The sequence below is a fragment of the Oncorhynchus masou genome, chromosome 18 (assembly GCF_036934945.1).
Source record: "Oncorhynchus masou masou isolate Uvic2021 chromosome 18, UVic_Omas_1.1, whole genome shotgun sequence".
NCBI lineage: Eukaryota > Metazoa > Chordata > Actinopteri > Salmoniformes > Salmonidae > Oncorhynchus > Oncorhynchus masou.
Window position 1 is genome coordinate 37,103,906 of NC_088229.1, and position 27,237 is coordinate 37,131,142.

At 47.1% G+C, this 27,237-nt stretch overlaps 1 protein-coding gene across 1 annotated transcript in view; it reads left to right on the plus strand.

Annotated features, from left to right (window-relative positions):
- Positions 1 to 27,237, plus strand: part of prdm16 (PR domain containing 16) — a 237,780-nt gene that overhangs the window by 194,163 nt on the left and 16,380 nt on the right. Inside the window, 8 exon segments of the mRNA XM_064923162.1 lie at positions 11,312 to 11,449; positions 16,991 to 17,093; positions 20,489 to 20,696; positions 20,925 to 21,072; positions 21,590 to 21,743; positions 22,837 to 23,336; positions 23,339 to 24,504; positions 25,079 to 25,163. Coding sequence (XP_064779234.1) covers positions 11,312 to 11,449; positions 16,991 to 17,093; positions 20,489 to 20,696; positions 20,925 to 21,072; positions 21,590 to 21,743; positions 22,837 to 23,336; positions 23,339 to 24,504; positions 25,079 to 25,163 — 2,502 coding nt within the window.

Sequence of the window (27,237 nt, forward strand, 5' to 3'; positions counted from 1 at the left end):
CACACACATGGTCCGGGAACATTAGGCGAGGGCTCAGTTGAATGTCACCACAGTCAGGCTCCCACAGCCGTCCAGCACCATGGCTTTACCTACCAGTCCCACACTACATGGGAGGAAAGAGTGGAGGCGTGTGTATCTGTTCGTCACTGTGTGTGTGTGTGTGTGTGTGTGTGTGTGTGTGTGTGTGTGTGTGTGTGTGTGTATAGGGGGGGGGGGTCAATATATTGCCGTGTGTGAGGCATGCTAAGCAGAGAAAGTTTGTGGTTAATGTTGGTACAAAACTCTTGGATCGACTCATCCAATCGTTGTCTTGCAGAGTTGTCGCTCATTGGTCAGAGGGAGATGTTGAAGCTGGTTAGAAGGACAGTCTGTGACAAAGAATGTTGTTTATTGGCTATGGGAGAGTATCTGAAGAAGCTGGTTGTTTATTGGTTGACAGGGAGAGCCCCTCTGAAGAAGCTGGTTGTTTATTGGTTGACAGGGAGAGCCCCTCTGAAGAAGCTGGTTGTTTATTGGCTGGCAGCAATGTTTGATGCCGTCATCAGGCTACTGTGGGTTGGGTTTCACACTGAGGTCTGGCCAGTTAGTAGCTCCCTCCTGCTGCACCCCGCTTTTACGAGTTCCTTATTAATGTCCTTATCTTTACTCTCTCTCTCACTCACTCTCACTCACTCACTCACTCACTCACTCACTCACTCACTCACTTACTCACTCACTCACTCACACATGTCAGAATTAGACGTTCATGTTTACCAAACGTCAAATTTCAAAGTGCCCATCCACCATCCCCGTCCTCAACCCTCAACATAACCGAAGGAATATTGACTTGTATCACGGGTGACCTGGCTGTTCTCACACACACACGCACAGACAGACAGACAGACAGACAGACAGACAGACAGACAGACAGACACCCTGACAACACAGTTGTCTTATCTGTCTATTATGGATTGCCTTTTGTCTTATCCCATGTCCCTGCCACTATGACATCAGAAGGCTGCCGCCCTGCCTTGGCGTGTGTATAACACAACCACCTGGTGCTCTGGGGAAGAAGAATCGCACACACTCGTTTGTCTTACACCCGAGTCAGACAACGTCGTGACTCGACAGAAAGGATAAAAGCGCCTGTTCCCTGTTGTAAATGTTGCAGACAGACGAGGAGGAGAGAGAACTGACCCCGATGTAGCGTTCATACATTTAGCTTTATCACTGCACCTGCTCGGCCATAATGAGCCAATATATCTCCTCTCTAATTGCCCTAAATACATATCATAAAGTTAAAAGAAGGCCTCACTTCCAAAGAAAACGCATAGCCAGGTTTCACTAGTAAAAGGGAGGGTGTAGAGGGGAGGTTATATAGCACAACACCACACACACACACACACACACACACCCCATGTCACCTTAACGAGGTGCAGTAAATAATGGCCAGTCATTTCATTACAGAGGTGCAGCCTGAAAAATTGCTTGCCTCTTAAGCAGCAACAGGATTTTCCCATCTTCATCCTCCTCCTCCTCCTCCTCCTCCTCCTCCTCCTCCTCCCTTGGCGAAGGAAGAGGGGCATTCAAACGGGTCAATCTTCTGCGCCGGGTATGGCTGTGCTGCTCCATATTTCGGGGGTGGATGTGGAGGGGGTTAAAGGGAAAGGCTGTGTGTGGAACTGGAAAGGGGTGACCCAAAACATCCTACAGTGTGGCATTTGAGACTTTGATGTTCTACTTCGTAACACGGCATCGTAAACGATCAAAACAGCACACGTTTTAAGTTAAGGGATTCTCTGTGTTGGTTTTGTGTGTGTGTGTGTGTGTGTGAGAGTGAGAGTGTGTGCGTGTCGTGCGTGCGTGCGTGCGTGTGTGTGTGTGTGTGTGTGTGTGTGAGAGTGAGTGAGAGTGTGTGCGTGTCGTGCGTGCGTGCGTGCGTGCGTGTGTCTTTACCGTCTCCCTACCTGATAGCTGAGGGACAGGGAGTGTATGGGGGCTGATTTGTGAGGGAAGCTGTGATTTGTTAGTTAGTGATAGTGACAGTCAAACACACCACAGGCCCGCTGGCTTTTTATGAGGCCCGGGGCTCTGTCTGTCTGTCTGTCTGTATTTTGATTCATCACTGTTGACTTCTGATTGGCTATGAAGGGCTACAAGCCATAGTTTAACACACCTTCACTCACAAATACACTCACCAATACACACACACAGACACGCACAAACACACACATACACCATGTGGAGGGGAGGGGGGGTCTCTTAAAGGCTGCCGAAAGCTGTGAGTCTGCTCCCCTAACGACGCACGGAACGTCGCCAAGGGAGGAAACAGGCCGTAAATACGTAGGTCCCCACCTCACAGGGCATCGGGAGGGTGTGTTTGTGTGTCTCTGTCACCTCGTCTTTCATGGGGATGACTTCATTATCTGAATTTCCACACAGGTTCCCACACTCACACCAACACCACATGAAGAAGAGGAGGCACTCTCACACACACACACACACACACACACACACACACACACACACACACACACACACACACACACACACACACACACACACACACACACACACACACACACACACACACACACACACACCACACACACACACACTCTCTCTCTAACACACACACTCTCTAACACACTCACACACACACTCTCTAACACACACACTCTCTAACACACTCACACACACACTCACACATACACACACACACTCACACACTCTCTCACACACACATAACAAAACAGGTTATGTGGAGAGAGGTTGTAGATACTTATCCAGGGTCCCTGAAAGCTGTTGTTTGTATGGGACACACACACACACACACACACACACACACATACACATGAATATGTGTGTGTGTCCCTTCATCATGTCTGTAAATGTGCCAGGTTTAGCCAAGGCAGAATTGTATGACAATGCATTCTCACAACTTCGTAATGCAGAGGAAATTGAGCGCTTATCAAGGAATGCAATTGCGTCTCTCCCATGTCCACTTGGCACATTTGACGAAATGATGTGTGTGTCTGCGTGTGCGTTTAAATGACGGTGTGTGTGTCATCGAGGTTTCGTACTCTACCTCTCTGATCAATGTCACACTCCATTCAACCATAACTTCAGTACTTGTTGGGGTGTGTTTCGTAACCTCAAACAGCTTCTTCTATCTGATCTTCAAATCAGCCTGCTACAGTTCTGCTGGGTCGTGTTCATTAGTGCTCACTGTAGCAATTCATCTTACAATGGCAAATTAAAATACAGGTATCAGGACAAGGTAGTTCAGGTAGTCCCTATCGTTTCAGTATGTTTCCTTCTGTTTGCTGCCCAATGAACACAACCCTGATTTGAGGGTAAAGAGGACCCAACAGGAGTTTGGAATGAGACGTTTTTATGGGTTTGGTTTCCTCCTGTCTGTATACTCATTTGTCATTGCCATAAAAATGACTCATCTCAATCAAATGAATTTAATAGTGTTATAGAAGAACAGCTAAACATGGGTCCAATTGTGTGTGTGTGTGTGTGTGTGTGTGTGTGTGTGTGTGTGTGTGTGTGTGTGTGTGTGTGTGTGTGTGTGTGTGTGTGTGTGTGTGTGTGTGTGCGTGTGTGTGTAAAAACAGCAGCCAGTAACACTAGCTCCATGTTGACGACACACACGACTTTTAGTTCCAGGCCTGAGCTGGGTTGGGCTGTGGTGAGAAGAGGCCCAGACTCTGGCTTTTTATTTATACTTGCGGTGTGCACGCTCGTGTGTGTATGTGTGTTTAACAGGGGTTGTGTTGCTCTTCTTCGAGCTTCTTTCTCTCCCTCCTTTCCTCTCATCCTCTATATATTTTTCTATATTTTACAACCTCTCTTTTCCTTCATTTCAATTCAATCAGCTGTATTGGCTCAGACATCATCTGGCATTGCCAATGTAAATATATAGGGACATCTCTCTTCCTCTCCCCCTTTCCTCGCCCCACAGTCAAGCCCCAGCCCACTAAAGTTAATAAGATATGATTAATGGCTAGCCTTCTCTCTCTCTTTCTCTCTCTCTCTCTCTCCTCTCTTCCTTCCTTCTCCAGGCATCTTTGGAGCAGACAAAAGCTGTCAGACACAACTGCTTAGAAATGAGCATTATTGGCAGGACCCCCCTCGCGCCCGTCCACCTCTCACCTCCACTCGCCCACGCGCACACACACACGCACGCACACACACACACACACACACACACACACACACACACACACACACACACACACACACACACACACACACACACACACACACACTTACAGGGGCCCAGTGAGCTGTAGGGGCCTGCATTCTGTCAGGCTCTTTATTGAGCAGCCATGAGTGTGAGTGTGTGTGTGGGGAGGGGCCTTCCAGCCGGAAACAGACCCCCTTCCAGAACAGACACACTCACTCACTCACTCACACACACTCAGGTTGTCGTCTCTCATCTTAATTTGCAACGCCTCAAATGCCTAGCCCCATATCCACCTCGCAGCCCCTCTGTCTTGCACATTAGCTGTGTGTGTCTGTGTGTGCATACGCACATGTTTGTGTGTGTGTGTGTGTGTGTGTGTGTGTGTGTGTGTGTGTGTGTGTGTGTAGAGTAATGACTTGTGCCCTGTGTAATGAAGTCTACAGGAAATCCTGTGCAGGTTCCAGGTTGCCCCTGCACCAGATAAATGAGAATGAATGGGCACATGTGTGTGTCACTGTGTAGAGTAGTGCTTGACCTTTCCTCACTTCTCCATCCGGACAGATTTCATACCAGGCTGCCCTCTAGCTGTCATTGGGGAGCACACACTCTCTCTCTCTCTCTCTCTCTCTCTCTCTATCTCTCTCACCCGTTTTCTCTCTCTCCCACCCTATTTCTCTCTCTCACCCTCTTTCTCTCTCACCCTCTTTCTCTCTCTCTCACCCTATCTCTCTTCCTATCTCTCTCTCTCTCTCTCTCTCTCTCAATCCCTAGTCTGTTCTGGCTGTAGGAAATGTCAATCCATATCAGTGATCATTGCATGTAACATCTAGACGGATGTATGCCTATAGTCTGCACAGGCAGTCAGGCAGTGATACATGCGCACACATGTAAACCCTAACATGCAGACTTTTTGTTACACACACACACACACACACACACACACACACACACACACACACACACACACACACACACACACACACACACACACACACACACCCAGTTAAAAGCCAGCTAAATCTGTGTTTGTTGTGGCTGGCGGTCTCCCAAAGCAGAACAACAATAAACAAAGAGAGAGATAGAGAGAGAGAAGTTTACCATCCGACTCCCTCCTCCTCCCAGCATTCCCCTGGGCTCCGCTGAGGAGCCCCTGTTGTGGCTGAGGTCCTCCCAGCATTCCCTGGGCTCCGCTGAGGACCCCCTGTTGTGGAGGCCGACTCCCTCCTCCCCCAGCATTCCCCTCCTCCCAGCATTCCTCCCAGCATTCCTGGGCTCCGCTGAGGAGCCCCCTGTTGGAGACTCCCTCCTCCTCCCAGCATTCCCCTGGGCTCCGCTGAGGAGCCCCTGTTGTAGGCCGACTCCCTCCTCCTCCCAGCATTCCCCTGGGCTCCGCTGAGGAGCCCCCTGTTGTAGGCCGACTCCCTCCTCCTCCCAGCATTCCCCTGGGCTCCGCTGAGGAGCCCTCCTCCCTCCCCTGTTGGGCTAGGCCGACTCCCTCCTCCTCCCAGCATTCCCCTGGGCTCCGCTGAGGAGCCCCCTGTTGTAGGCCGACTCCCTCCTCCTCCCAGCATTCCCCTGGGCTCCGCTGAGGAGCCCCCTGTTGAGCATTCCCCTGGGCTCCGCTGAGCCCCCTGTTGTAGGCCGACTCCCTCCTCCTCCCAGCATTCCCCTGGGCTCCGCTGAGGAGCCCCCTGTTGTAGGCCGACTCCCTCCTCCTCCCAGCATTCCCCTGGGCTCCGCTGAGGAGCCCCCTGTTGTAGGCCTCCTCCCTCCTCCTCCCAGCATTCCCCTGGGCTCCGCTGAGGAGCCCCCTGTTGTAGGCCGACTTCCCCAGGATACGAACACGTAAACCAGATAGGGCCACAGTAGCTGCCACAACACTATTGTACTGCCTGTACCGCTCTCCTCAGGTTGTGTTAGCAAACGCCTTCCTGTTTTCCCAAGTCGCGAACGCTCTTTACAAGGAAACCTTTCAACGGGCGTGTGTATGTTGACAAACTGGGAGGACATGTGGGTCCTGAAAGCTGGGCAATGGGCATTCCTGGCTGAGAAAAGGCTTCTTGGTTTCTTTCTGTTCATTCTCTCGTCTTGAAAGGACTTGCTGGTGACATTAAGGAGTTTTGAGGCTGTTGTTGTTTTAGGGCTGCTCGTTTCCTGTTGGTGTGTCTCGGTGCTATTCACACCATGGATAGTGCTCCTGATGAAATCAGAAAGGCATGGCTGCTAGATATATACACACACACACACACACAAATGCGCGTGAACACATACACACTCTTTCTTACTCTCTCTCTCACTCTCATTCTCTCACACACACAGAAATACACACACACACAGAGAAACACTGACACACATACACACACACACAGAAACACACGTCTCAGTTTGAGGTGTAATGTTACAGATATGGCTGTGTCTTTGTGCACCCTCTTGACCCCCCCACCTCCCCCATCAAATCTGAACCAATCTCTCCGCAATGTGGTTTGGGTTTGGAGAGACCACCGCAGGCCTCCCCTAGGCCTCCCCACAACCCCCCCCCCCCACACACACACACACACACACACACACACACACACACACAGAAATACACACTCAGCCAGACAGACACACTCTCTCTCATACACACACACACACACACACACACACACAGCGCGCACCCTGGTAACCACAGCACGGGTCTTTCTCATCGATTACACCCAGAGCCTATCTAAGCTGTCAGATTCAGAGCAGGATAAGAGAACTTAACCCCAAACACTCTCTCTCTCTCTCTCTCTCTCTCTCTCTCTCTCTCTCACACACACACACACACACATACATACACATACACACGCACTCACACAATGTAGACCTGGGTGTGTGTTCTCACCCTCAGACAAGCCAAAAAGGCACTAAGATCCCAAGTCCTATATATCCTAAATAACACCCAATCTATGAGAAATGTGCATAGTTTGCAGTATATCACACATTACCTACTGAACATGTGGACCACTTTCTTATCCTGAAATCTCAACTTTGTTCACAAATCAGGCTTCATTTGGATTCATTTCAGAAGTAGCTCAAACTTCTCATCCATCGCTTCCCCCACAAGTGACACTTTGTAATTCCTCCCTCATACCACACGTCCATCAAGCAGGGCTGACAGACTGACAGCCACGAGGCCTGCATGACTGCCCACACATCCATTAAGACTACAAGCTGTCAAAGGTTCCTGTCTTTGTTTGCCGTGGACCCGTATACGCGTCGCACCCGGGAGCCCTCTTATCACCCCTTCCTGTTGCATTGGTCCCAATTTCCTGGCCACTAGGAGTCTGTGTTATTGTTCGAATCTATTGAAAATGTATAATTCTCTCCCTTCCTTACTTCAGGCTCATCATTGACGTGTACTTGAGTGGATCTCTCTCTTCAAGCAAAATCTACTTAGTGAACCTTATTCTGTATTACCTAGCAGGACTCTGAAACTCTGTTCCTATGCCAAAGCCCCCCCCCCCCCCCACACACACACACACACAGACGGACAGAGATACACGCACGTACACAGACACACAGAAGACGGTGTGCGAAGGGCCCTTTCATTGATGGATTATTTGAGGTTCCTGCGCTAACTGTAGGAAGGATGTGAGGAGAGTGTACAAGGTGATCTGAGGGAGATGTTGCCATAGTGGAACTGCATAGTTGCAGTGTTTGGTTCAAGGCAAAGACATGCAAAGACACACTGTGGTCCAGCCAAACCTCTAAAAACGACTTGCATATACTCACCTTAACCTTCACAACCTCACAACTGTTGACAGTGGAGGCTGCTAAGGGGAGGACGGCTCATAATAAATGTATTTGATACCGTTCCACCCATTCCGCTCCAGCCATTACCACGAGCCCGTCCTCCCCAATTAAGGTGCTACCAACCTCCTGTCGTTAACACACACACACACACACACTCTGCCACAAGCCTCTCAGGCAGATCAGCTCCACACCCACACACCTGTTCAATTTAATTGGTCCCTTGTATAAAGGGCACTTCTTAACACAGCTAAGTAGACTTTGGAGAAGTACCCTGGTATTTAACCCCCTAAAACAGGGAATGTCTGTCTGTCTGTCTGTCTGTCTGTCTGTCTATCTGTCTGTCTGTCTGTCTGTCTGTCTGTCTGTCTGTCTGTCTGTGGGTGCACACGTGCATGGGTTGTACCTTAGCCGAGTGGTGGCAGGGTGTGTCTCTGCTCAGGCTGGTGTTTTACGATGTCACATGTGGCTCTTGCTTCTCAGGAGGAGAAGAATAGAAGGTAAATAAAGAAACAATCTGGAGTAGGGTTTTCTGCCTCTGTTGCATCTCATTTGAGGCCTCGTAAATCAGGGCTCCACCTGCATATAGAGTGTTCGCAGCCCCCCCCCCCCCCCCCAACACACTAACATGCAGCTCATTAGAGCCCACAGCCAGACCCTCTGCTACCTTGCAAGGTGTGTGTGGGGGTGGAGGTTATGGGTGCTCAGTGTGTAAAGCCTGGTCAGAAGTGCCCCTGCAATTCCACCGCACCCCCCCCCCCCCACCCCTCTACATTGCTCGCCTCAGCCGAAGCTGTTCCCCATCTGTTCATAAAACATGTACAATACCCGTGTTTGAGCTCCCAACAGGCGCTGGGACAAGTGCACTCTGACTTGAACCTGCGCAAGACATTGGCTCTTTTCGCTTTTTTTTTTAAAGGGGATAATTTCGCCTCTATGCCTGGTTAGTTTTCAGTGACTGTTTTCACACATAAAATGAAGGGTCTGGACTGCATCATTTCGGACTGCTTAACGCATAAACGGCGGCGGCAGTAGATCACTGTTTTACTATGTTGTCCACTGCAGAGTGGGAAGAGAATTAAGTACTGAGGTATTCTCTGTGAGCTCAGTGTAGAGGACAGTGTATCAAAGGAACTCTTTTTCGAGTTGACAGTGAGTATGGCTAGCTAATCGCTTAAAACATGGACGACAAAAATAGTCCAATCGGAGCAGTCAAGCTAATCAACTCAACATGTCTGGTTTCCAGTAAAGCGCTAGAGGACGAGACTGTTTGCGTGGAAAGGAAACCTCTCGCACAATCAGTGTCTTACTCTAACTCACTGTCACAGTCAGGTACTTGCATGCGAGGCATCTACAGGTTATTGTTGATGTTAAAGACCTGCAGTGCTACGTGCTACATGCTACATGTGCATAGGCGTTGTCTCATTATTTTTAGCGCTAAAAGGCTTTGTTATCTCCAAGCAGGTTAGTAGTGGAGTAACCTAACACTCCTTCTCCCCACGGGCTCACCACAACGCCATAGTGTGAGGCACAGCTGCAACTTTGGTGCACACTTATGTTCAGTTAGCGTACCGCGCTCACCAGAACCGTGTGCGAACAGGAACCGGCCTTCTCACCTCGGACCAGACCTGCTATTTCCATATTTACTCACAAAACACCACACCTTCCCTTCACCGACACCACACCTTCTGCAATCGCTCACTCCCTGACCAAGAAGGCCATTCAGAGTTTACGAGCAACAGAATCGAGCAAGCCTATAAATGTTCTGTTGGAAAGTCAGATAACATTTAAAAAAAACTGTAACCATAGAATTCAACTGGGAATGTTAGACCAGAAACGTAAATATCCTACAACCAACTCAAACGGCCAAAACGTAAATATGTTACTAATAAATCCATGAGATTGGGTTGCAATATAAAAGAAACAGAGAGGTAGAAGTTGAGGTGAGAGGAGGCTGATTATGAGCCAGCAATGAAAAGCCCTAGCCAGCCCTGTCTCGTCTCAGCCCCCAGAGGATCTGCCCAGCGACCAACAGAGTATCAATTCCACCAGAATACTCCACCAAGAGAAATTAGATCTTCTATAGAGCTTTGTGGAGGAGCAGAGCTGTGAGATTTTCCTCCTTCCAGGCTCTTCTGAGGGCATAGGTTAGCAGACAGACACCTGGGTCATGTTCATTAAGGCAGGCAATGGAAACTGTTTTAAAGCGTTTCGCTACTGGAAAACGAAAATGTGCTTTTCGTAGTGGACAAGTCCATGTTGTCCCTCCCTGTTTCAGTCTGTTTTCTTCCATTTGGTGCCTAAATGAACACTACCTTGGAGCCTTCAGACACTCTCCACACTCTCTAGAAACTGTCATAGTCTTATTTGCCACCAGCGAGAGCCATTGTCCCACCAAGCTACTACCACTACATTGATCTTGTTTTCATTTGGATTCTTGTCTTGTACCACCAGGCCTTCGTCAGTGTATCATTCACTCAGTGCCCTTTGGTTGGTCTCGTTTTGCAATAGTTTATACTCAGTCATACTATGCCCAATATGTTCACATTTTAGTGAGAAAGTTGATATTGGACATGTAACCTGTAATATTTGCTGAGCCCTCCTCAGAAATCTTTGATTTTAGTGGCTGAACTTCTGTCTTGTGTGCTTAGCAGCAATCATGGCGCAGCAGTTTTGAAGTAAGTGTGGTGTGCTCCTCGTCTAGAGCAGAGAGGTTCATTTTCCTCCAGCAGTAAATAAATAAAATGGTGGCAGCTCGCGATCAACTCCCTGGTTTCTTCATTTAATTTCTGCCCCACAATGAGCCTCTCTTCTTTCCTCTCCTCCTCCTTTCCTCCGTCTCCTCTCATCTGTCTAAGGGGTAACCTGAAACTGCTCCCTCGTTCCCGGGGCGGCCCAGGGGTTACAAAGGGTGATCAATATGTGCCAAAGAAAGTCTTTAGACAAGTGAAAGAAGCCGCAGTTTTCTCGACCTTCCCCTCCTCCTCCCTCCTCCCTCCTTTCCCCCTTTCCTCTCGCTGCTCAGAGGAGCGACAAGGTTAGGGGCCCTTGGCAGATAATGTTCTGTCTACTGACAGATATGGACACACACACACACACACATACACAGTGTTGAGAAAATCCAATATGTCCCTTTTAAGGGACAAATAGTCAAAATAACCCTCTTTGGAGCCAATGGTTTGAGAGATGTGAAACTTTCTGGTATTATCTACTTTGCCCATGGTAATTCAGACAACTTTGATATGATGGTGACTGAAGAGATGAAATTCACACACACACACATACTTGAGAAGATAGAGGCTCAGCTCTGTGTGTGCTGGCTTTTAAAACAGGTTCACCTCTGACCTCTGTGTTCTCCAACAGGTGGTGGATGAGATGGGAAATGTCAAGTTCTGCCTGGACGAAGGCTCGGAGGCTGGCGGGAGCTGGCTCAAGTACGTACGCACCGCCCCCTCCTTCGAGGAGCAGAACCTGGCGGCGTGTCACCTCAGTGGAGACCAGGTGAGTGGCGCCTCCTTCCTTCTATGGGCTGCCAGGGTTTAGTGGTTGGGCTGTGAGTGGCACCTCCCTCCTCCTATCAGCTGCCAGAGTTTAGTGTTTGGGGCGGTGTTGCACCTCCCTCCTCCTATCAGCTGCCAGGGTTTAATGGTTGGAGGAGAAGTTTAGAAGCACCTAACACATGGCAGTGTCAGAGTGGCTCTTGCCTTTCTTCCTACCCACCCAGTGGGAAGAAAAGTGGACTATGAGTCTGCGTGTGTGTGTATGTTTGTCATTGTTAGTGTGTGTGTGTGTGTGTGTGTGTCTGTCTGCGTTCGTCTAAGTAAGCGTTGTGCGCATGATTTTATTTTTTTATTTCACCTTTATTTAACCATGATGATGAGTAAAAGAATGGCTCTATTGTGTGTCCAAGGCTGGTACGTGAGTGCCTCGCTGAGGAAGTGACTCATGTTAAGAGGTAGAACAATAATACACCGACACACCTGCGTCTCATAATCACTCTGGGTCCTTCTCTGGAAGCCAGCCACACTCTCTGCCCGTCCAGAAAGGAAACCTGGAAATGGAACACTCCTGGAGGAATGCCCACACTCTACCACTCACTTGGTCATAAAACCCAGCTGAGCCTAACCCCAATATCTGGGTGCTGCTTACGTCTCTTCGCCAGTTGTAGGCTCTCTCCTTAAAGGTGCTCTACCATATGCAACTACCAGCATACAAAGAACCTAACATGTCAGTGATACAGTATATCTGTGCTAGGAGGAAGGGTATTTTTTTAAAGGAAAACATTGGCTTGTTTGCCACAAGTGCCTTGTCTAGTTTCATGCACGTACAGTGTATGTAAATCAAACAATAATGATTTCCTGTTTTACAATTGGTTCTCGTTGTCCGAGCTTGTCCACTCCCGTCCTTGTCTCTGTCCCTTGTACTGGTGTGTCCATTCTGACGGTGACATATGAGACACCATTGGGGGCCTTCCAGAATAGCTGGGTACGCTATAGGCTCTAATCCTGGTCAGATTTTCACATCAATGTCCCCCGTTACCCCAAACACAGTCTGAAAAGGCACCCTATTCCCTATATAGAGCATTGGGCTCTGGTCACAAGTAGTGCACTTTATAGTGAATAGGGTGTCTTTTTAGACCCAACAAGAATCAAAGAACAAACGGGTCTTACATCCATATCTGGGGGTTGGGCATGTCCCAGATCCAATGGTTCGTTTTGGGCCTAGGATCATTTCTTAGTTGTTTGTACTCAGTGGGCTACTTTGCTTTTGTTTGTGAGGCCTTGTTTTGTCTAGTGGCTCGCGGGCACAACCTTATCATTTATTTACAAACACCACACACATACACAGTGCAAAAAATGCATAATTTATCAAACTTTGTTACTTTGCTGCTTTTTTTTATCAGCATGCACAATGCATGAGTTTATAGAAATATGCTCACGACAAGCAAATTCGAATCCTTCGGTAACATTTTAAAACAGCAGAAGATCATTTATTTACCCGTTTACTCATATGTCATTAATGTTGTAGTGTATCAGAAAATACATGGATAATCATGTATATTTAAACAATTAGGGCAGCACCGCGTTTTGAAATGATTTCATACATTTCAGTGCATGTCCAAATAATTTACTTTCTTTCAGGGAATGAGAAAAATGCTTTAAATGGTCGTCAATATTGACCTAAGTGTGAATGAATGAGTGTCCATTTCCCTGTTCAATTAATTGATTGTGAAATGACGTGTGTGTGCATGTGTGTGCGTGTGTGTGTGTGAGTGCATGTCCGTCTAGTAGTAAGGATGAAGCTGCACAGATAGGGAGGGGGATTCCTTCCTCAATAGGCCCAGCCATTCAGAGAGCCCATTGACCTCTGAACCCCTCAGCCCTCATTTCTCAAGATGCTCTTAAGCAGTTTGTCATAACAACATCAAGTACGCACTGAGTCCTGCCAGCTCCTTCTGCTCGCTACGCCAAGGAGAGCACACACACACACACACTAAATTTATTCTAAATCAATATGCAGGTTCCTAACCTGAAGGTTAAGCAAATGAAGGAAGCCAGTTAGGCAATTAGCCTGTGTGTGTGTGTGTGTGTGTGTGTGTGTGTGTGTGTGTGTGTGTGTGTGTGTGTGTGTGTGTGTGTGTGTGTGTGTGTGTGTGTGTGTGTGTGTGTGTGTGTGTGTGCATGCATCTGTGTGTGTGCGTACGTGCGTGTTGGAAAGAGGGACAGAGCCGAAGCTTGTTTAGGAGCATCCCAGTCCTAATAGTGTTTCCATCTACGAAATGCAAGGTCACAGAATTACAGGAGGCCCGTTTCCCCATAGCCAAAAGCCTGTCCTCATACACAGAGTGGTGTTCTGTCTCGGATGGTAAACGTAGGCTACACAGCTCGCTGAAGAGCAGAAGCATCAAGCATGTCCACCCTCTTGTCACACGGTCCTTGTCTTTTGTGTCTCAAGAGGACAAGGCCCCCCTACACCCCATGTTGTTTGATCTCCCATTTCTCTCAGCTTTGATCACACACTCCCTTGTGATAAATAGGCTGTTGTGTGTGCGTGTGTGTGTGTGTGTGTGTGTGTGTGTGTGTGCGCGCGTGTGCGCGTGCTTGAGGGGGACAGTGGGGGATTATTCTGGACCTTAATGGCATTGATGGATGATGTATCTGTCCCCTGGACAGTCAAAAGAAATGGGGAGAGGTCAAGATTTGTCTGAGAGCTGTCAGGCCAGTACTGTCAAGAGAGACAGCTCATATCACAATACATCACACAGACTGCTTCAAAAAGACTATACCCATGATATGGCTCAGCTTCATTTCCGGGAATAATTATAAAACCTATTTTGAGTTGTTCATGTAAATCTTTATTGTCCCTTGCAGTGATATGTTGTAAAAAATGCTATGATATTTTGTGGGTATTGTTGCAGCAACAACCTGACGACTGTGACAGTATTTGTATGTGGACATTTTGTATTTACACACATTATTAATAACTACGATTTTATTTAACATTAATATATGTCTCTATTCTTCACATAATTTTTTCACTCAAATTGTTGGTTAGAAAATGCTGATTAAGAGAGAGAATTGTTCAATTTGTCAGAAAAAATAACACATTTTCACAGGAATAAGAGGGTTAAATCTATGGAGGAAAATGTATTTGGTGTAGGGTTTAAAAGTATACATAATATAGGCCAAAAAAATGTAGGCTTATAAAACAACTGTTAAATATTGTTTTCAAAACAGTTATCATAAGCTTATTTAATAGTAAGTCATGTCACTATATTTTATTGCAGGCAATTGCGAGTTTAAATAGGGCTCACGCGTTGCAATTACATAAATCGTTTATTCAATGTAGCAAAGCAGGTTTCATTTATGATAACAAGGTCAGTTGATACCAATTATTTTGAACGTATCCAAATGTTTCATGCCCTTGTTTACGTCTTTGGCACAAATATGTGTACTCTTGCACAAACTGCGAAAAGCATCTGGTGAAAGATAACAAGTTAAAACAGGTGTAGAGACTTGTGTTTAAAGCCTCAACTAAAAACACATTGCTTAGCGTTGTTTCGAAAGCCTTTAAAACACCCACTAAGGTGCGCCTCACCTACCAGATTTTTATCGCCCACGTGTGTGTTTAAAAAAAGTATTTGACCGCTAGATACATTATTTCCATCAATAATAGATGAATCTAGTGGTAAGAGCGGAGACGGAGCTGTGGGGAGGGGTCTCCTAGTCAGATCAGGCAATCCTTTGGTCTGAGATAAGGACGGGAGGAGGAGTGGCCTTCGGATAACTCCGGGCGCTCGATGGGGCAATAGGGAATCACTAGCCTAATGAGAGAGAGCTCCCCTCATCATCAAAGACGCGCTCACACAGACTAGAGAGTGGCGGCTTCAGCTCCAACCAGGGACGACACGCTGCAGCCTGACTGGCCGCCTGCCTCCTCTCTCTCTCCCTGGCCCTGCCTGCCACCCCAGCCCCGGCCTGACGGCCTCGTTCCTGTAATGATACTATGGGTTGTGTTGCCAACTCCACCGGGACTCAACTGCTGTTACAACTGGAAGCTCTAAGAACCGCGGCGCAACTTTCCCAACTCTACCACCTCACCGAGAACAGCAAGGTCAGAGATAAACATGTCTGTCGCATAATTGCCCGTGTGTAAATGAATAATAATAATAATAGTCTAATACTATAGCCTACAAAACAATCCTAATAATAATAATTACGATAATAATGTGCCTTCTCTTCTCAGTGATTAGGAATATTTGGCCTAGCCTCTAATCACACATCCGTACTGTCATAACAGTATAAGATAAAAGTATTATATGAAGTTACTACAGTTTTACTATTCTGTGTGAATGTGTTTTACCTCTCGCAATGTTTTGCTGTGTGAAGGCCTGCATGAGGATGAATTGTTGTTTAAACTGGTGGTGAGCGCCCCCATGCGTCCGCACAACACACATTGTGGCTGGTCTTTTCAGTGTTTTTCTACTGTATATTGTTCATTGCTTGGTGATTGTATATAACTGTGGGCCTACATGTTTGCTCATAATTCAGCCACATTGCCTATTCAATTCAACATGATCCTAGGCCTATTTTGTAGTTAACGTGTAATTATGTTGCTCTTTCGATTTAACAAGCAAAAACACACATTTCTTGCAACCTTTATGTTTCATTCGCTCAAATGAAATCAGCTGTCGGCCTACATGTTTTAGACACGTTTGTATTATTTTAATTGCGTACGGGTATGCATGCAAGTTGTTCTGTAAATTAATGCACTCCCGGTATTTCGTATTTGATTTGGCATTTCGTGTCATTGTCTGCATCCCTTCCTAAAAAAGAATAGCCTACGAGACACGGTCCGTTTATTTCAATCTTGGAATCTTCAAATATACTTGAACTGTATCTTTGTTTACATCCCAAATTATGTTTGTATTTGGCTCATTGAATTCAACATATTCTAGGCCATTTTTTTGCGCGTGGAGTCTGAATTCTAATAACAATGAGTTATTATGGTGTTTTAAAACCCAAAAGAAGAGCGTCATTGTGTAGCCTAATTATTGTGGTAAATAAAAAAATAATATTGCCTCCTATAATTTTTTATTAAATATATATAAATAATAATCTTTCGATTTTTAGAAACAATAATAATGAATATGCATCGATGAATAAACCTATCGCTATCACATGTTTATATATAGAAACAATTGTTGTAAAGTAGACAAAAAAACGAAATCGTATTTATAAATGCATTTATATGCTAAGCAATTTAAATACTAAATTTAACGAATTGGGCTGTAAGGATAATTGTCAAATAGCCTTTTTTTGATCAGGCCTACATAAATAGGCCTAATATAAATTATTATTTGTATTGTTGTTGCCATTAATAACAATAATAACAACAACGATATTGACAGATGAAGATATTAATACGCCTACTAAATCGACGGCAATGAAGAGTAATTGATTTATTAATGACAGACTATAGCTTTTTTGTTGACTATACTGTCCCTAACCGCCTTCTCACCCTCCCTTTTCTCTTTAACAGATTTATTATAAAGCTATTAGGGATATTGAAGTGGGGGAGGAGCTCCTGGTGTATATGAAGGACGGACTTTTCCCGGAGGGATCGATGGCACCGAACCTAGAAGGTAAGATTAATGCGCATCATTAGCGCATATTTTAAACAAACTCTAAACGAACATCCTGCGCGGCTTTGTTGGCCAATGTGGCTATAGAGTTCAGAAACTCACTCCCATCTTTCACATATGCTAAAGATGCTGCGTTTGGATTTAACCTTCAGGACAAATTCGTTGTAAATTTAGCCGCCAAAAATAATTGACGTTTTGAATCTTTGAATCATTATTTTAGAAACAGATTTTATAGGCCAAATATATCTACCCCAAATAACCTCTTTCTATGGATTTCTTGAGGGAGATCCAAAACGTCATCATTATTTTTGGACAAAATTCACACGGGTCGTGTGTGTCCCCTTCAGAGAGTCGTATCTTATACCTTTTTCTGAGTGAGATTTGTGTCCTATCATGAAAAGAGATCTGATTGCTATCCCATACACCCATCAATGATGAACTCAGTCCTCATCCATCCTCGGACAATTGCTTCAGTCTAGCCCAGCGTTTCCCATACCCTAGGACTACACAGCTGATTGAAACAATCAAAGCTTAATGATGAGTTGGTTATTTGAATCAGCTCTCGAGGGCAAAAACAAAACGTGCACGGGGGGGGGGCGAGTTTGGGAAATCCTGGTCTCGTCTAGGGGTCAGCTATTACTTTCCAAAATGACTTAAGCCTCGGCCTACATATCACAGCGGTCACTATATCACTGAGGGATGTAGAAAATATTATAAAGTTGTGAAAACAATTGCAAATAAAATGATGTTGGCTATTTCTTGAAATGTAAATCACGTTTGTAGGGAAGGATTTGACAAGTAGGCCCATTATGTTTGTAGGGAAGGATTTGATGTAGGCCCTGCCATACTTACCTTGTTTTAGAATTAATATAGGATAGCCTTAACCTATTAGATAGGCTATACTGTAGCATATTATTGGAATTAATAGGTTTTGTGATGGGGATAAAAGCGTTTTATTAGCCTAAAGTCAACAAGTGACAGAATAGTTAGGTAAAACACGACGTTAGTGGCAAATGAGATTCGATGCTGGGTCATTTTACAATAACTGAAATCCAATGACTTTGTTTTTGAGAAATCTCTATAATATCAGAATGGGGACCTCCCCACACTTCGGATTTCGTGTTTTGGCATGTAGGCCTATTGTTTATTTGTATGGATTCATTTGGTTTTGTCTAACATGCAAATTGTCTTGAGCCGTTCCAATTCATTTAGGACTACGACATTTCAGTCGTGCTTGTTGTAAATGATCTTGTAGCCTAGGCTACATGTCAAAGAGAACGTTATTTCATCATTCCAATTTTGATCCAGGTACTCCATTTTGATCAAGGTGAGGTAAGGCATAGTTCAGTTGGACGTTTGAACAACTTGGTCTTTTTGCAATGAAGTGGGGTTATGTTTTTACTTGTCATGGACTATAAAAACGGTGTAGACAGAACAAGGTATTCGTGAGCCATAGATGTTCTAACACACAAAATGTTTTCTCCCCGAAAGCCTCCCTCAGATCTCGTTGCCAAAAGAACAGGAGAGGGGGTGAAAGGATAGGAACGGGACGTAAAGGCGAGAGATTTGTAAAGAGAGCAAGAGAAAACGAAAGAGACTGACATATTACGAGAGTTTGGGAAAGTTAGAAAATGGAGGAGAGGCAGAATGAATGAACAAATTAGTAACAAAAGGAAAGGTAGACTGTGTGTGTGTGTGTGTGTGTGTGTGTGTGTGTGTGTGTGTGTGTGTGTGTGTGTGTGTGTGTGTGTGCGTTCGCAAGAGAAAAGAAGGGGAGAGGAATAGCTTGGCGCTGCACCACTCTTCGGCTGGCTTATAGGAGCTGGAATTTGAAGTGGGGCTTGAGGAGTCCCCCGAGACCTCACCCATGCTCCCAGATTAGTCGCTAAACTGCACATAATTGTGTTCCCCTACATCTCCCAGAAAGCTATTAGTCTCCCATTTATGAGCCCTCTCACCGTCCTCCCTCCGCAACATTCCTCCTCTCGATTCCGGAGTGTTACTGATGGAACACAGATAATGGCGCCAAAAGTATTCTTCGGCCTTAAACGCCCCGCACGCCTCCTATCTAGCATTGTAGGCCTCGAGTCGAACGCCATGTCGCGGTGAAGCCGATGGCTCGGTGCGGTTCTGCCCGGTCCTCCTCGCGTTTCACTTCCCACTTGAAGTGCTGTTTGATTTGACAAAGCCTCGGTGTAATAAAACAGGTAACAAAGCCTCAATAAGCGCGTTTTATAAGCCTGTTCGTGGAAACACGGCGCAGCTTTCAAAGGTGACACATCCAAATAGCTTGGCGCTGAGGTGTTTTTTAGGTTGGAATGGAAAATTTAACACAGCAAAACGCTCACTCCGTTATGAGTTATGTGGCTAGGGTGGCAGCGATGCATGCATAGTGTTTGAGTTTGAAGTAATGGACGACTACGACCAAAGAGGGTCATTTGTTCAAATACATGTTTAGACAAAGTTCTGTTGCTACACTTCTGCCCTTTTAATGGCTCTAGACATAGCCAGCGGAATATATGTAGGCATACAGTAGAAACCAGATGAGCCATGCACTGTAAGTCATTTTGAATCAACTTGTCTGCTTTGCTATTCGATGACTAATAGTTACAGTGTGGTGTGTTAGGGGGATCTCTGGTGCCCTCACGCAGTGCCCACTAGGGTCATGGCAGAGCGGGCATCGTGGGTTGATTGGCGCTCTAAAACCTCCACGGGGTGGGGGACAACCTAGCCGAACCCCGCATGGCTCATTCTTCTTGGACAACTTCCACCATCTATTCCCCCTCCCCCTCTCTCTCATTTGGCCTGAGTTGTTGAACTTGGCGACCAAGTCAGGAACCCGCCATTGAAAGCCCCTGCCTCCAAGTTTTATTGGTTTGACCTTGGTTGGGAAAAGTATTACAAAGGCTATCATGCTGGAAAACAATGACAAATGTGTAGCCTATTGTTTCCTTTGCCCGCTATAAAGCCAAAGAACAGCCACTACTACTGGACTTAAAGTAATCAGCTATGAGTTAATTAAGGTGTAAAGCCCTCTAGCCCAGGCTACATTTGATTTTTAATAGATTTTTCCTTTTACATCAACACCAATTGGAGAGTGGTTATTTTAAGCGTTTGAACATGCTCTTGATTAGCTTGGACAGGAGAGTACGGGGTATGGGCTACCCTGAGATTTCTTTTCATACAAGTTTGAATGCTAGACATTTCTGGATGCTCTTGCCTTGTTTGTAGTTGTGTGTTCAGTTTGGGCTCATCGATGGATATAGGCTGGGGAGCTATGTAGTCATCCTGCTCAGACGTTTACCTTTCTCAGGTGTGTATTGTTCGGTCCTTGTCCAGATGACACATGTATCCGATAAAACAGCTGGGACAAATCAAGTTGTGTTGTTTTGCAGACGAGCAGATGTACCGCTGCGAGGACTGTGACGAGCTGTTCACCTCGGGCCTGGAGCTGCGGCGGCACCAGAAGTACTCGTGCGCCAGCGCCGGCTCCCTGTTCGACACGCTCAGCAACGAGGACTTCAAGCAGGAGCGCGACGACAGCGACCATGAGCCCGTCCATGAGTGCAAGGATTGTGAGAAGATCTTCCCCAACGAGTACAGGTGCAGCACACACACACACATAGTCACACACACACACACACACACATAGTCACACACACACACACACACACACACACACACACACACACACACACACACACACACACACACACACACACACACACACACACACACACACACACACACACACACCTCTACACTAATGATTGGAGGAGTATCATCATTATCCTAAAGGACTGTGTGTGTGTGTGTGTGTTCCCTGTCCAGTCTGGGCCAGCACATGATTGTGCACACAGAGGAGCGGGAGTACAAGTGTGACCAGTGTCCCAAGGCCTTCAACTGGAAGTCCAACCTCATCCGTCACCAGATGTCCCACGACAGCGGAAAGCGGTTCGAGTGTGAAAACTGCGATAAGGTACAGCACACCCGGCACGTAAGTTGTGCACTCAAACACTGGCTCTTCTCCTTCGCTACCTTGGTGAATGCTGACACTAGCTACAGTAGCGACTTGAATGAGGAGAAAATCCATCCTGTATGTATGTAGGAACACGTGGTTGTAATCGTGTGATGTCATCATTAAGTCGGCAACCATAAACCCAATTTAGTACCAACTTAATCATGTGGGTTTATGTTAGATGACTTGTGTCAGTTTATTCAGCTTGTTGGTTGACTGGCCATCAAGTTAATTGTTTGTGAATGTCACCACCATCAATGTTAATAGGCCATTCATGGGCAGCTGGCATAGACTGAGATAGATCGTCAGGTTTTGTGTTGTCTATGATGGCAGTAAAATCCATTTTACTCAATACTATTTATTACAGTGATCGGATGACTGTGATCGCTGGCCATAACTGCTTTATATCTGTGCGTATGCATATGTGTGTGTGTCAATGTAAACGTGCCGGCCACCCCCCCCCCCCCCCTCCCCGTAGGTGTTTACGGACCCCAGCAACCTGCAGCGCCACATCCGCTCACAGCACGTAGGAGCGCGCGCTCACACCTGCCCCGAGTGTGGCAAGACCTTCGCCACCTCCTCGGGCCTCAAGCAGCACAAGCACATTCACAGCAGTGTCAAGCCCTTCATCTGTAAGTCTGAGTCGCCACCGCCCCTGTCGCCGCCACGGCCTAGCCAACCCACATCTAGTTCTACCTCCTCCCCGTGTCCAAAGGCCTCCTCCTCATCCTCCTCTTCCTCCTCCCTCCGTCTCTCTCCAACCCCAGGCAGGGCCAGTGACAGTAGCAGACACAATCCCATAGGTCAGAGACAATTCCATGACCCCCATCCCTTTTTCAACCGCCATTTTGTTTTGCGTTTTTCCTACCTTTTTTTGCTTGTTTTTGTTATCGTCCTCCTTCCCCCTCTCTGTGCCTCTCACTCTCCTTCTCTTTTTGTTGTATGGGTCACACTTTATTTTGATAGTCCAGCTTAGAATTGGATAGAGGGCGCAATTGCAATGGTACAGATAGGAGTTGGGCCCTCTATTCAACTCTATGGTCCCTCTGCAGCTGATATGTTACTGAAAATAGTTTATTGATAATTTGTTGAGCATCTTTAGGGGGACTTTCAAAAAAAGTGTTACTTTGTGTGTTCCTTTTTGGTTTCTTTTCCTTCTGTGTGTGTTGTTTCCCCTCTGAGGGGGATATAAAACGAATTTCCTGACGGCTTGGGCAGATTTGATATGATCAAAGTGGATCCACAGTATCCGCTTCAAGCTCCCCATTGAACGATGCCGGAAGCCATGATCTCTTCTTCTCTCACTCAACTTTCTGCTTTGCATTTCTGTTTGTACTCATGTGTACGTATGTGTGTATATGCCTATATACATGTATACGTACAGTATGTATTCAAGCAACACTTCATAGAACATAGTGTGAAAATAGTCAGTTTAACCGTATATTGCCCCTTGTGGACATATGGTAGGTGTGTTGCCAGTCATAGTGATTCAATGGCCAATAAGTATGAAGATGAAAACTTGTCACTGGATTTCACCAAAAGCATATACGGCTTCTGATTTGTATAGATATACAGTCTTTAGACAAAATGAAGGCGCGATGTACATGTATTTTTCTCTAAGTAGCCTAGTGTTGTATCCGTGTAGACTGTTGACTTGGTACTCTGAGTTAGTGACAGTGTTTAAATGGGCTTAACCAGGCCCATGTGGGCTGTGTGTCTCCCCAGGCGAGGTGTGCCACAAGTCCTACACGCAGTTCTCCAACCTGTGCCGACACAAGCGCATGCACGCCGACTGCCGCACCCAGATCAAGTGTAAGGACTGTGGTCAGATGTTCAGCACTACCTCCTCCCTCAACAAGCACCGGCGCTTCTGTGAGGGCAAGAACCATTACGGCCCTGCTGGAGGACTTTTCGCTCCCGGCATCCCCATGAGCAGCAGCCCCATCCTGGCCAAGTCCAAGCACCACCACCCCCACCACCACCCGGGCCTCAACCACTCGGGCCTGGCCTTCCCCGACTACTTCCCCTCCCGGCCACACCCTCACCCCCATGCCGGCCTTCCCTTCTCCCCTGGGCCGCATGGTTTCCCCTCGCTCTCCCACGGCTTCCCGGGCCTTTTCCCCCCCTCGCTCTACCCCCGGCCGCCCTTACTGCCCCCCAGCCCGATGCTGAAGAGCCCCCTGGGCAACAACAGTAACAGCGGTGGGATTCAGGAGGGCAAGCTGCCCCGCAGCCCCTGGACGGGCCTCCACTGTCTCTGGTCAGCTCCATTAACAACAACAATGGAGGTGGTAGTCTCCTCAGCAGCCAGGAGAGGGAGGACAAGGATAGGCTGGTGTACGGCGAGGCCAAGGCCAAGGCCAAGATGTCGGAGGTGTCGGACGGCAGTGACCTGGAGGACGTCAACACCACCAGCGGCACCGACCTGGACACCACCACCGGCACCGCCTCGGGTTCAGACTTAGACAGCGACGCAGAGAGCGAGCGGGAACAACGGGAGCGGAGCACCGGCGCCAAGAGGAGGAAGGCGGCGGGAGCTGGAGGGGCGAGGGGGGCGGAGAGGGCGGGTCTGGACGGGCGGCCGGACGACGTGAGTAGTGGCTCGGTGTCGGCGGTGTCCAGCTTGAGCAACCTGGCCTGCGAGCGTCCCTCCTTCCTCTCCGGCGCCTCCCAGCACTCCTTCTTCCCGCCCCCGGAGGAGCAGGCGCTGCCACCCACCACCACAGGGGGCGCCGCTGCCACTGACTCCATCAAGGCCATCGCCTCCATCGCAGAGAAGTACTTTGGCCCTGGCCTCATGGGCCTGCAGGAGAAGAAGATCGGCTCGCTGCCCTACCATTCCATGTTCCCCTTCCAGTTCTTACCCAACTTCCCTCACTCCCTCTACCCCTTCGCAGAGCGGGCCGGCACCCTCAACCCCGGCATGTTCTTCAAGGCTGAGCCCAAGTCGCCTCGTGAGCAGCATCCGACACCCCACAAAATGTCCGCCCCGGGCACTGGAGAGTCATCGCCCTTCGACCTCACCACCAAGCCCAAGGAGGCCAAGCCGACCCCACCGGCCCCCTCCAAGCCCACCCCACCCAGCAGTAGCAGCAACGCCCCCCTCATTCTCCCCGGGGGTGAGGAGCAGCCGCTGGACCTGAGCATCGGCAGCCGCCGACGGGACGGACACAACGGGATGGTGACCCCCGAGCAACCGCCCAGCCGCAAGAACCACCGCAAGGAGGAGCACCCCGGCAGCCACCCGCACTCCCACGCCCAGCACCCCCAGGGCCACTCCCTCCTCCAGCCCCCGCTTCCCCAGCAACAGCAGTCCCTGGCTCAGCCGCCCCAGCAGCAGCCCTCCCTGCACTACGCCAAGCCCTCACCCTTCTTCATGGACCCAATATACAGGTATTTCAGCCCCGAGTAGACCAGAGGCATCACCAGACACTGTATGATAACCCACTCAAGTTGAAACTCATGTTAGAACCTATATTAAGTATAATATATATCTCCAAATCTGTATGTCAGTGTTCAGACTTAATCTTTCCCCTCATGGGATAAGGGGAAAGGACTAGGTTGCAATATCCACACTAGCAAACGACTAAGTATGCACTCCCACATTACTGGGCGATCTGAGAAGTCATAGTCAATCGATCAATAATATAATAATGCTTTTAGCAAAAAATATATATGTTCAGTCTGTAGAAACTATGAGAATGAAAAGGTTCAGAACTTTTGTGAAACATCACAGCACAGTTGAAAAATATATGGCAAATGTGTTAAGAGGAAGACGGGAGGGGTTGAATGGAGCTGAAGGGTGGGACTAATAACAACAAGATAACTCATGTAAAACATACTGTGTCCATAAAATGTATAAATGAAATTATAATATGTTATATGGGCATGTATAGTGTGAATCAGTGCGACCTTTCCAGTTGACCTCTGACCTTCGTACGTAACCCTTGTCCTTGCTGTCCAGCAGGGTGGAAAAGAGGAAGTTACTGGACCCTGTGGGAGCTCTGAAGGAGAAGTACCTGAGGCCCAGCCCGCTGCTCTTTCATCCACAGGTACACACACACACACACACACACACACACACACACACACACACACACACACACACACACACACACACACACACATACATACACACACAGCAAGCCCCCACTGCTGCAAGGCAGACAGACAGGTAGCAGGTAGCCGAGAAAGGCGAGCCAGCAAATGGAGGTCTGCCAGTTCGAATCCCGGGTCTGACGGTAAAAATCTGTCGGGAAGTGAACTGGCAACAGGAGGTTTTCTGGTGTCAAGTCCTAGATGCCATTGCCTGCCGTTGTGCCCTTCAGAAAAACACCTAAACCGCTCCACAGGAGTCCAGTGTTGAAGCCTCCTGCTCCAACCTCTGCAACCTGTATATGTACATTTGAAGTCAGAGGTTTACATACACTTTGTCAACTACATTTAAACTCAGTTTTTCACAATTCCAGATATTTAATCCTGGTAACAATTCCCTGTCTTAGGTCAGTTACAGAAACAGTTAGGATCACCACTTTATTTTAAGAATGTGACATGTCAGAATAATAGTAGAGAGAGAATGATTTATTTCAGCTTTTATTTTTTTCATCACATTCCCAGTGGGTCAGAAGTTTACAAACACTCAATTAGTTATTGGTAGCATTGCCTTTAAATTGTTTAACATGGGTCAAACTTTTCGGGTATCCTTCCACAAGCTTCCCACTCAAGGTGGGTGAATTTTGGCCCATTCCTCCTGACAGAGCTGGGTCAGAAGTTTGGAAGACCCATTTGCGACCAAGCTTTAACTTCCTGACTGATGTCTTGAGATGTTGCTTCAATATATCCACATAATTGTCCTCCCTCATGATGCCATCTATTTTGTGAAGTGCACCAGTCCCTCCTGCAGCAAAGCACCCCCACAACATGATTCTTCACGGTTGAGATGGTGTTCTTCGGCTTGCAAGCCTCCCGCTTTTCCTCCAAACAAAACGATGGTCATTATGGCCAAACAGTTCTATTTTTGTTTCATCAGACCAGAGGACATTTCTCAAAAAACTACGATCTTTGTCCCCGTGTGCAATTGCAAACTGTAGTCTGTTTTTTTTATGGCCTTTCAGGTTATGTTGATAGAGGACTCATTTTACTGTGGATATTGATACTTTTGTACCTGTTTCCTCCAGCATCTTCACAAGGTCCTTTGCTGTTGTTCTGTGATTGATTTGCACTTTTCGCACCAAAGTACGTTCATCTCTAGGAGACAGAATGTGTCTCCTTCCTGAGCGTTATGACGGCTGCATGGTCCCATGGTGGTCACTTGGTGTACACTTGCATACTATTGTTTGTCAATTAGCCTATCAGAAGCTTTAGAGCCATGACATAATTTTCTGGAATTTTCCAAGCTGTTTAAAGGCAACTTAGTGTATGTAAACGTCTGGCCCACAGGAATTGTGATACAGTGAATTATAATTGAAATAATCTGTCTGTAAACAATTGTTGGAAAAATGACTTGTGTCATGCACAATGTAGATGTCCTAACCGACTTCCCAAAACTAGTTTGTTAACAAGACATTTGTGGAGTGGTTGAAAAACAAGTTTTAATGACTCCAACCTAAGTGGATGTAAACTTCAACATCAATTGTATGTGTCTTTCAGAGGGTTGGGCTAAATAGGAAGTCAGATTTCGGTTGGACATTGTGTGCAATTGACAAATAAAGTAATCTTAATATCAATCTGACTGATCTGATTGATTAGACATAGATGTGCACATCTATGTCATTAAATAGACGGGTGGAGACAGATTAGTAGAACTGGTCACCAAGTTGAAGTCTTAGGCAGATTTTTAGAATCGATATCTGATTTTGTCCCAACATGTTGCTCTATGAGAATTCCCACAAACCCACTCCTGAAACCCTCCTCTCCTGCGCGACGGTCCCACAGCGGTCCCGAAGCGCCACTGTCATTTCTCAGGGGCTCTGTACGATTTCTTCCTTTGTTTACGATGTGGCGCCTCGGAATTCCACCGCCTCCCACCTTGTAGCACAGAAGACAAAAGGTCTGGTATCGCGTCGCCCCTTTGATAACCAAACCACATTGTTTGGCTTTTCCCCGAACCCTTCCAACCCTTCCCAC